Source organism: Apis mellifera, linkage group LG7 (genome assembly GCF_003254395.2).
Source record: "Apis mellifera strain DH4 linkage group LG7, Amel_HAv3.1, whole genome shotgun sequence".
Lineage (NCBI taxonomy): Eukaryota > Metazoa > Arthropoda > Insecta > Hymenoptera > Apidae > Apis > Apis mellifera.
In genome coordinates, this window is record NC_037644.1 from 12,631,738 (window position 1) to 12,644,079 (window position 12,342).

Genomic DNA, 12,342 nt, shown 5'->3' on the forward strand with positions numbered 1-12,342 from the left:
TTGAAGTGACTTGATAGATGACTTTTCCATGGATATTTTGTTTTTAATAAATTGAGAGAGGAGAATGAGTATTAGGATTGTTTAAAAAGTATGTTTCTTAGTTTATGTGGATGGAATTGTGAAATGGATGCATAAATATTGATTAGAAATAAAATTGCAATTGATAATTTTTATTAGATATTATTTTTATGAGATGTTAGACTTGAAGTTTATGGAATTAAAATTAGGTAAATTGAAATACTGGAAAAATTGTCCATGATTTTTGTGTAATAAAGAATTTTTAAAAATAAATAAGATTCAAGATTAGCTTTCTTTACATATACAAGTTTACAATTCTAAATTTTTCAATATCATGAATGCAAGAATTTTAAATCTATCCACACTGCGAATGAAATCATTTTTCATAAATTTAAATCTTCTCTTCTGAATGATACTCGTTTGTTAGATTTTCATTTTAAAAATTAATCGATCGAATAACCATTCATTTTCTCGCTTCCATTTAAAATTCATTTCGATATTAAAAAAATATAATATAAACTGTTTTAAATCTTAAAACGATAAATCTTATTCCTCACAAAACTCATCCATATCTTGTATCAACCTTATGCCGATATCGACAGTAATTCTCCTTTATTCGATTTTATTATGGAAATAAAACATCTCCTCCAGAGATCTCTTACCTTCTTGTACCCATCACTTTCGAGAATATCATTTTTATGGATCTAATTGATGAAATTGTTCAAATAGAAGGAAGAATTCTTCTTCTTCTTCTTTTCTTCTTTTTTTCAAACGATTTGATGATTCGAATCTTGTTTAGATAATATCAAAAAAATTTTGGAATGATTTCAAGAAAGGAAACTATTAATTTCTTCATAGATAAACAATTTCGACCAATGCAGCAGTTATTTTCTATAAAAAAAATTCATTAAACCCATCATTTTAGAAGATGATTAAATATCCCACGAATAATTTTTAATTATTTCTCGTGAAATAGAAGGAAGAATTCTTCTTTTTTTTCTTTTCTTGTTTCTTTCAAACGAGCAAAAAATGATTCGATCGAATCTTGTTTCGATAATATCAAAAAAATATGGAATGGTTTCAAGAAGAGACCTATTAATTTCTTTGTAGATAAACAATTTCGATTAATGCAGCAGTTATTTTCTATAAAAAAAAAACTCACTAAACCCATCATTTTAGTAGATGATTAAATATCTCACAAATAATTTTTAATTATTTTTCGTGAAATAGAAGGAAGAATTCTTCTTCTTCTTCTTTTCTTCTTTCTTTCAAACCAGCAAAAAACGATTCGATCGTTCGATAATATCAAAAAAATATTGGAATGATTTCAAGAAGGGGGGCTATTAATTTCTTCATAGATAAACAATTTCGATGCAGCAGTTATTTTCTATAATAAACTCACTAACTCACCATTGGTAGAGAAAAATCATCATTTTAGGAGATGATTAAATATCTCGAATTATAATTTTTAATTATTTCTCATGAAATAAAAGGAAGAATTCTTCTTCTTCTTCTTTTCTTCTTTTTTTCAAACGAGCAAAAGATGATTTGATTGTTCGAATCTTGTTTCGATAATATCAAAAAAATATTGGAATGGTTTCAAAAAGAGGGCTATTAATTTCTTCGTAGATAAACAATTTCGACCAATGCAGCAGTTATTTTCTATAAAAAAAAAATTCATTAAACCCAGGAGATGATTAAATATCCCACAAATAATTTTTAATTATTTCTCGTGAAAGATAATGTTTCTATTAAAAAGAGAAACCTCTCGATCTTTACAGAACCTATACAAAAATTAATAACGCGAAACCGTTCGACTTTAATCCACGATACTTTCTCCATATATTTCGAAGCGAGATATTTCATCTGATCGAGTTTATATAAAAACTCTTATGGAATGCGAACGACGACGACGATGATTTGAAATTTCGTAAATCGAGGAGATATTTGTAAAATTTATCGTCGAAAGTGCTAAAAGCACTTTGTGTTTCCATTTTCACGAGGCGCGCGTACATCGCACGATTGTTTGAACGTGTAATCAACGAGTGCTAATGTGATGTTTGTTTGCGGACAGGTTGGTTTATTTATTAAAAAACGGTGTCGCAGATTTCACGAGTGAACTCGAGTTTGCGAAAACGTGAAAGGTAAGACGATCGAGTTATTCTCTTATTTCTTATCAATTATTCTTATTACTTTTTAATTGTTTTTTAATTAAATATCAATTGGAATAAAAATTTCTCCTCCATTTTTATCATAAAAAGAACGAAAGAAGGGACGATTGAAAAGCAGACGCGATTAAAAAAGAAGAAGAGGAAGAGGAATATTTATCAATCGTTAAGAAAACCGAATTATCCCTTTAATTTCGATCGTGTCGTTGCGTGCAATTTCTTTTGGAACGAAATGAAAGAATGAAAGGGAAACGGTGTCATGATAAGAAATCTGGATAATGGGATTGAAGCGTGGAATTTTAACGCCTCCCCTCCCTCGATCGATCCTGTTTTAATTGGCGACGTTAAATTTTCCATTGGACATTTCGTTCGTGGATTGTCGCGCGCGCGCGTGACACGATTCCTTGAAACGGAATCACCTTTAACCTTTTAACACCGATACACACATCACACACCGTTTTCGCGACAATATTTGCAGAGTAAATTTTCCCTCGTCGAAGGAATATTTCATCGAGGAAATATTTCATCGTTGGACGTTTTAAAAATTTTTTAACGAGATTATTTTTAAGATGGAAAGAAAAGGAAAAAAGAAGAAGAATCGTTTCCGAATTTTTAAACTGTTCATCTTGAAAAAAGTATCTTGTCGAGTTGCAAATCGGCACTCGAGTTGTAAATATCATCCATTTATTAACGTCGTCCGATGAATGGATAAAGAGACGCGCGAATTTCGAGGGAGGAAGGTACGTACGATAAAACCATCAATCTTGAAACGTGTTAACGTTTTAACCCGAGCAGCCACGTTCTTTTCCATCGAAAGATCTCACGACGCCATCTTCGAAGAAACGCCAATTCATCGTTTCGTAACAGCATTTAATTTATATAAAAGCATGGAAGAGAGAGAGAGAGAAAGGGGGGGGATGTATTCGAAGTGCACGCTCGTAAACTTGCGCGACCTCGATATCGTAAAAATTCTTTTTCGGTAATACCACTTACACTGAACTTTTCTTCCGATCGATCTAACCTATCAGTCAAGGAGAAAGCAGAGATCGATAGAAGGAGGCGAGGGCCTCGAATCAAGCTTTTAGGAATCTGTTCAATGAGAAAAAGATAAATTCGTACCGCTTTGACTCTTAAATTTAAAAATTTGTTCAAAGTTGTTCGAAAAATTTCCATCGTCTTAAAAGATTCAAAGGATGCTCGATTAATATGGTGAATTATACGATCGAGAAATGGAATTATTTCGTGTAAAAAAAAATAAAAGAAACGCGAGAGAAAAGTGAAAATTATATCACGAAAGGGAAACAGAGGGAAGCACGCGATTGAAGTCAGTTTTTGTTTTATTCCGATATCTCGATCGGTCGCCGAGATACGAGGACTCGAAGCGCTCGCGCGCTCTCGAAACGGTACAAAAGATTATGAATGGGCCGTTATCTATCCTTCTTGGAAACGCGTACTACGTTCTTCCAAGTATCTCGTACATGTTTCTTCCAGGAATCGTGTCTGTCGCTTGGACTGGAATTTGGGATAGGTCAGCGAGACGAGAGGGCCGAGTAAGTGACAAGAATTAATGCTAAAAAATATCTTTTCCTTTGCACGAGGATATCTAAGGAACCGGAAGTCGTATCGAGGTAAACGAAAAAACGTTTTAAAGGCCAAGATTCGACGCTTCCAATGGTCTTTCGCTCGTTTATCAAAAATCGCTAAGTTCGGAGATATAGCGGTTCAAAGTTTTCTTAATTTTAATACGATTCGATCGGGTATATTCAATAAGACAAACGATTAAGAAATATCTTTTCCTTTACACGAGGATATCTAAGGAACCGGAAGTCGTATCGAGGTAAACGAAAAAGCGTTTTAAAGGGAAAGATTCGACGCTTCCAATGGTCTTTCATTCGTTTATCAGAAATCGCTAAGTTCGGAGATATAGCGGTTCAAAGTTTTCTTAATTTTAATACGATTCGATCGGGTATATTCAATAAGACAAACGATTAAGAAATATCTTTTCCTTTACACGAGGATATCTAAGGAACCGGAAGTCGTATCGAGGTAAACGAAAAAGCGTTTTAAAGGGAAAGATTCGACGCTTCCAATGGTGTTTCGCTAATTTAATGGAAATCGCTAACCTCAGAGATATAGCGGTTCAAAGTTTTCTTAATTTTAATACGATTCGATCGGGTGTAAGGCAAACGATTAAGAAATATCTTTTTCTTTGCACGAGGATATCTAAGGAACCGGAAGTCGTATCGAGGTAAACGAAAAAGCGTTTTAAAGGACAAGATTCGACGCTTCCAATAGTGTTTCGCTAATTTACCGGAAATCGCTAACTTCGGAGATATAGCGGTTCAAAGTTTTCTTAATTTTAATACGATTCGATCGGGTGTAAGGCAAACGATTAAGAAATATCTTTTTCTTTACACGAGGATATCTAAGGAACCGGAAGTCGTATCGAGATAAACGAAAAAGCGTTTTAAAGGGAAAGATTCGACGCTTCCAATGGTCTTTCGCTAATTTACCGGAAATCGTTAACCTCGGAGATATAGCGGTTCAAAGTTTTCTTAATTTTAATACGTTTTTAATCAAGTTTCTGGGTAAATTACGATAGATTATTATTTATTTCTAGAAAAATATTATTGGAAACGATCTTAATAGTCGTATATTGATGATTCTGAATTAATTTAAAAACCCCTTCGATCGAAGCAAGTTTTAATTCGTCTAATCAATTAATCATATTCAATAATTTTTAGAAACCTGCGAGTGAACATCTCGTATTTATCACAATCTAAAAAAAAATTATGCGAAAGTCCACGATACGATAATAAATCGGGAAGAATCGACTTTGTTTCATCCAATCCCGTTTGAATTACCTTCGTGTCGTTCGTTTCGTTTCAATGTGGCTACATATTTTTGCCACATTGTGCAAATTTTTCTGCAAGGAAATAGGGAACTGCAAATTGATAGTTTTGCTGCTCCCTCTTCGTTTCTTAGATTTTATCCTTCCCTCGCGAAATTTTTTTTATCGGAAACGTCGAACATTTGGCCGAGTCTCGGATATATTGTTCGAGATAAATTGTGTAAATATTTGATCTGGTTATACATCTGATGGAAATGTTATCCGGGGAGGAAAGTTAGAACGCGGAGAGAGGAGGATCGAGTTAGTAATGAGTTTCGTACATTATATACCACAAGTTTGTTATCAACGGATTAGATGGTGAAAAGTAAAATTAACTTTTAAGAAGAGAGAAATTAAACGAAAACGTTTAATCGCGAACAAACAAATCGATTGCGAGAAATTTAAATTTCTCTATTTTTTAATTTTTTTTTTTTTAGTCATCAATTTTCAATCTCATCCGTGGAGCAACAAATCTGGATATTTTGATTTCTTTCAGAGGAAGGAACGTGTTTTTCTTTCCCCTGATTTTTCAAAAGATAATAATTTTATTATCGCGTTTAAACTCCAGTTTAAAGCTTCTAAAACTGTCCTCGGGTTCGACCTTTGGCCTTTCGTTCGTGTAAAAAACATACGTACCTTTATCAAGCTACCACTTTATCCTTATTCTCTCGTATATCACGTAATTTTGATAATACAATCTTAAGTTATAAAAACGATAAATGTTTCATCAATGATTGTTACGTGATAGAAAAAGAGAATATTTCGAACAATTTTTCCGATTCTAAAACGGAGAAATTAATTTTATAATTTTAGAATCATCACGTTTCTATTTTTCACTTTAATTTTTAACTAAATTTATTTTCTTTATCACCGTGCCAAATAAATGTCGCTCATTTTTTTCAATCTCCATTCTCGACCCGCGTGAATTAATTAATTCGAGTTAACAACGCTGCTGATTTAATTAGTTAATTTAATCAAATATATCGCGCGATGGAATCAAATATCCTACTTTTTCCTTTCTTTTATCGTTCATTTCTCTTATCTGTCGGTGCGATCGTACTGGAATAAAATAAAAATTGTACGAATTCCTATCCTAATAATTTTAATTCAGATGGATGTATAAGTTTCAAAAAGCATAGTTTATTAATTATCCGCTCGATAATTGCTTCCCACGCGTCGTTCGTTTTCCAACGAATTGAATTTCAACGCACGATCTATTACAACGAAATAAATCGATCCAGATATTAATTTCGAATTTTTTTTCTTTTTTCATTTTCATACTCGTGTCGTTATTTCCCAATTTTCCAAACGATGAAACATCCCTCCAACGGATTAAACCGCGTCGATCGACCGCTTTTCGTTTCAAATCCCTCCTCTCGGCAGTGGATTGAATAAAACCGAAACTGAGGATCGTCGTGTTCCTATTTTCATTCTCTATTGCTTATCGTTATCGATCTTGTTGAAACATCGTGAAACGTTCAGGTAATTCAAAATCCAATTCACATCATCGAAACGATTTAATGTTAATTAGAACGAACAAATTATTTGTATTCCTTTTAATGTTTTACTTGTCAGAGTGTAAGGGAAATGTAAGAAATGAATATTGGGGATTGTAAAATAATTCAAATGGTCAAATAATTCTCTCATCAATCATCGATATGAGCCAATATTAATTCGTGAATTATTGTATTTTTTTTAATCTCTTATTTATAAGAATAAAGGAAATAAGAAATAAATATTCGTAAAACGTTCAAATAATTCGTCCACCAAAAAATGTTCAAATAATTTATTCACCAATCATCGATACGAGCTAATATTAATTCGTGAATTATTTATATTTTTTTTAATCTCTTACTTGACAAAATTCCGGAATATAAGGAATGAATATTGGGGATACGTTCAAATAATTCTTCCACCAATCATTGATATTGGTGCTAATAATAATTAATCCGTGAATTATTGTATTTCTTTTTTTTAATCTCTTACTTGCCCTTATTATTTAAATCATTGACCAGAATAAGAGGAATAAGGAATGATTCCATCTTGTTTCTTTCATTCATCGAAATGAATATTCGAGATAAAATGTTCAAATAATTCGTCCACCATTCATCGATACAAGCTAATATTAATTCGTGAATTATTATATTTCTTTTAATCTTTTATTTGCCAAAATACTGGAATACAAAGAAAATATAAGGAATGAATATTGAGGATCCTAAAACGTTCAAATAATTCCTCCACCAATCATTGATATTGGTGCCAATATTAATCCTCGAATTTTATTGTATTTCTTTTTTTTAATCTCTTATTTGCCAGAATACCAGAATAAAGAAAATAAAGAATTATTCCATCCTCTTATTTCTTTTAATGGTGAATGAAAATATATTTCTCGAATCAAACTGTCCCCAGAATAAGAAGAATTGACGAATAAAATAACTCCATTCTCTTGTTTCTTTCGTTCACCAAAATGAATATTCGGGATAAAATGTTCAAATAATTCCTCCACCAATCACATCATTGATATTAAGCCAATATTTTCAAATTATTGTATTTCTTTTTTTTTAATCTCTTACTTGCTCTTGTTATCTAAATCATTGATCAGAATAAGGGAAATAAGAAATCACTCCATTCTTTTATTTCTTTCAATAGTTAATGGAAATATATTTCTCGAGTCAAATCGTTGGCCAGAATAAAGGGAGTTGACGAATAAATAACTCCATCCTTTTGTTTCTTTCGTTCATTGAAATGAATATTCGGGATCCTAAAACCCTTCAAATAATTCCTCCACTTAATTCACATCATTAATACGAACCAATATTAATCCATGAATTATTGTATTTCTTTTAATATCCTATTTGCCAGAATACCAGAATAAGGGAAATAAGAAATAACTCCATCCTCCTATCTCTTTCGAACAACGGTAAATGAAAATATATTTTTCAAATCAAATTATTGGCTAGAATTAAATAGGGGAATTGACGAATAAATAACTCCATCCTCTTGTTTCTTTTGTTCATTAAAATGAATATTCTAAAACTCTTCAAATAATTCCTCCACCAATCACATCATCGATACGAGCCAATATTAATCCGCGAATTATTGTATTTTTCTTTTAATCTTAACTTGCCAGAATAATGAAAATAAAGAATAGAGATAGAACTTCATCCTTCTATCTCTTTCGACCAACGGTGAATGGAAATATATTTCTCGAGTCAAACCATTGGCCAGAATAAGGGAAGTACGACGAATAAATAATCCTCTTGTTTCCCTCGTTCATTGGGAATGAAAATATATTTGTCGAAAGTATAAAATTTCTGCTCGATCGACTCTCGATGATCGGAAGCAAAGGTGAAGATCGAAGTGGACGACCCCCAATTGTGTCGGGATGAGGGATGAATTCTCTCTGTCCGTCCGTCTGTCCGTCTGTCTATCTGTCTAGAAGGGGGTGGGAGGGGGATGATAACGGTGTTGTCACCGCCAGACGAGAATATCCTGGTGGACGTGACAATTTTAACGATAAAACGGAGAGAGGGATCGCCTGCAACTTCGAGATTTCAAAATGCAGGATGGGGAGGAACATTCTCTCGTCGTTCTTCGATCGTTGTGTCGAGTTTTGAAAGGTGAGGAGGTGGAAGGGGAGAGGGGAGTATAAGAAGGTAAACGCAGGCTTTTTTTTTTTCATCAGATATCGACACCTTTCCTTTCTTTTTAAATAACAAAGGAACATTCATGATGGAAAAAGCGAAAATTGAGAATTGGGCGAAGATGATGGATGGCTTCCCTTTTGATTCTTTTTGCAAATTATTCTCCGTTTGAATTTTGGATTCAAAAAAAGATTTTATTGTAGATTTGGAAAAGATTGATATTACATTATTTCGATCCAATTTTTATTAATAAAAGTATCATACTTTTAGGGATAATTTTTGAAATTATACTTTGTTCACTTGTTTTGAAGGATTCTGAATTTTTGGATTTCTTCTCAATTTAAAATATTTTCATTTCGTCGTCATTATTATTATTAGAAGGTAAGAAAGATTTTGAGAAGATCGAGATATCGTATTTCATTAAAAAAAAGTATCGTAATTCTTTAAAGTATTCTTTATTCATGCCTTGATTTCAAGAAGATTAGTATCCTGTTATGATGCAAAAGTATCATAAATTATGAAACGATTGCTTTAAATTTAATATATTATTCATTTCATTACAGAAACATTAAGAATAAACTTTCTTAAAAGTCCGTCTCGATTACCCGTCAATCCAATTAATTAAAATTCCAATTTAAATTTTTAACCCTCATCGAATTGATCTACTCTTATGCCTACGATTAACTCGTTAATCGTATTATTTCACGATACGTGTAATTTTATTGGTCGAGAGATAAATTGCCCTCGATTAAAAATCAATTTGTATCGCATAATTAATTTTATCCCATCGATAAAGATAATGCAACCATTTTTTTCCCCTCCCCTCCCCCCTCTCTCTCTCTCGACAATTAATCTCCTCGAACGAAATTTAATAAATTCACAAATCGTTTCTACATCGTTCGGATAATTAATCTTTCAATTAAATTTTAAACAATATTACATGTAACAACATGATATTTTCAAAACGAAATTAATCACACACGGATAAATAAATAAATAAATAAAAACTAAATCGCATCGATAGTTCGAAATGTTTAGCCAATATTTATCGGAAAGAGAGGGAGGAACGGTTCGATTAAAATGTTGTTTCCATTTGTCATGCCGGTCTTTAATTTCCCGTCCAATCGTGCGTTGTACGATACCGAACGGATTAAGGCTGATTTATATCGACGAGGAATACAGTTTCGCCGAGTGTATTATACCGATTCTCTCCTAGGAGGGACGAAACAGGTGGGATAGTTGATTCGAGGCACGATTGAAATTTTAAACGGAGAAATTATCATCGATAATGGATAAAAATAATCGAGTGTGAAACGTCGAATATGAAATCTTCAAGTAGAATAAAGTCACTTCGACGATTATTATTCGTCAGAATAATATTGGTTTAATGGCTCGTTCGAACTTGAAGGAAAAATATTTATATTTGATAAGAGATACAAATAGTTGAATGAACGTAAAATTTTGAACGAACCATTTACGATGATAATAATAAATAAATAAATGAACAAGGGTACGTATAACGTGTCTGATCATCGCGCCTCGCCCGTCTAAATCTACTTATTCACCGTCCACGCAGTACTTAACCTGTACTACTTACTCTTTTTTCACCTTATGAATGATTTATACCACTTATCCTGCTAGTAGTATAAACCAACCGCTCAAGTGAAAAAAGGATAAGTGGTATAACTCGATGACTGTACGGTTTAAGAAAAATCGAAGAAATTGGATAAGGAAAAAAAAATAGTAAATTTTCGAAAATTTGTATTCTTGTCGGAGAAAGAAATAAAAATTTAGTGATCAATAAAAAAAAAAGAAAAATCGAACAAAGAACTGTTTTATATTCCATTTCTGAAATTATTATCTTTTATTCAAAATAATCTATTTCTCTGAAAACTCATGATTCGAAAATTACGTATCTTCTTGTTCAAATTTTTATTCAGTCTCTTTCAACGATTTTTAGTGGATTTCATCATTTCGATCTCTTTCGAATAAAAAATCAGATTCGAAAAAAAGGAAAAGTAACGAGGAAATTTAATTCTGATCGCAAGGTCGTAAAATTTAATAATTTACAAATTCTTTTTTCTCCATCATCCAAAGTTACTTTTACTTTTAAATCGTTCAAAATTATCTATTAGCTTAAGGATCAGAAAGGAGCTAGAGATTGTTTTCGAGAAACGGATAATACGATATTCGGAAATTCCATTCAATTTCCGATAATTCTTAACAAATTTATCCATCGAATTGAATTTTCATTCAAACTTTCAGTGTTAAAAGTTGAACGAATTATTAAAATTTTCGTAGAAAAATTAAAATTAGAAAAAAATTTTCTGTATATATTTTTTTTTATATTTCAGACAAAACCTATAAAATTTAATTTAAACAAACGCAAACATCATACTGTTACAAAACGATGACTTTCTGTTCCTAATAAAAAATTTACAAAATTAAAGAAAAATTTCCTGTCCCTATATTTCTTTTTTTTCTCCAGACCTAAAATAAAATAAAAATCTATCAAAATTAATTTCTACTTGAAGAAACATTTTTTAGTGGACAAAACGATGTTAAAAATCTGTAGGAAAAATTAAAAATCTCGTTTTATCCCTTTAAGGAAGGAGATAACGAGAAGAGGAGAAAGAGATGGACTCACCTCGTATGCTCTGAAGAGCAGATAGAGCTCCCTCGGCTTGGCGTCCATCGGCAAGCCGCTCACGAACAAGGTGCGCACCTGGAACAAGAGAAAGAAGGGGGACGATAATCGAGTTAATCAAGCCGATCATCCGGAGAGGAGAGAGGGTTTCGAGGTTTCGAGGCAAGAAGACGAAGAAGAAGAAGAAGAAACGGTCCACTCTCTCTCGTTTGATTAATTGCCGAATTTAATGGGAGACGGTAATACATTTCCTCTTCGAATTCTCCTCTCTTACGTTTCACGGATTACGTTACTAAATTCTAATCTTCGATGATGGTTGATTCGATTAAGGAATCGATGGAATTTTCAATTTTCGGGATTGCAGATTGATTTAAACGAGTATCGTTTTTTATTTTAAAAAGAATTTAGATGTTGAGCCAATCAAATTAATCGTTATTAATTTTCAAATAAAAATAAAGGAAGAATTATAACATTGAATATTTTTTTTTTACAATTGAATAAACGACAGATGCCAGATATTGGAATATAAATACAATATAAATAATTTAGAAAAAGTTGAGCATCGAATGGTTATATCAATAATTAAAATGAAGGAAAAATTATTAAATTTCGAATATTTTTTTATGGTCGAATAAAATACGGATTCATAATTAATATAAATAATTTAGAAAAAGTTGAGCATCGAATGGTTATATCAATAATTAAAATGAAGGAAAAATTATTAAATTTCGAATATTTTTTTATGGTCGAATAAAATACGGATTCATAATTAATATAAATATTAATCGTTATTAATTTTTTTCGATAAAGGGAAAATTTTTTACGATTGCTCGAATAAAATACGGATTCATAATTAATATAAATAATTTAGAAAAAGAAAATCAACATCGAATCGATCATTGGCAGATTGATCGAACAATTTAAACGAATATCATTTTACTTTTGTACTCGTGCTTGTCTCTAAAATTAACAAAT

General features: G+C 31.8%; 1 protein-coding gene across 8 annotated transcripts in view; it reads right to left on the minus strand.

Moving 5' to 3' along the window:
* The window catches only part of LOC408915 (protein couch potato), a 183,129-nt gene that overhangs the window by 93,084 nt on the left and 77,703 nt on the right, over positions 1 to 12,342 (minus strand). For all 8 annotated transcript variants that reach the window (XM_026441618.1, XM_006568287.3, XM_026441619.1 and 5 more), the window contains exon 2: positions 11,368 to 11,445. In XM_026441618.1, the coding sequence (XP_026297403.1) occupies positions 11,368 to 11,445 (78 nt within the window). The remainder of the gene's footprint in view (positions 1 to 11,367; positions 11,446 to 12,342) is intronic.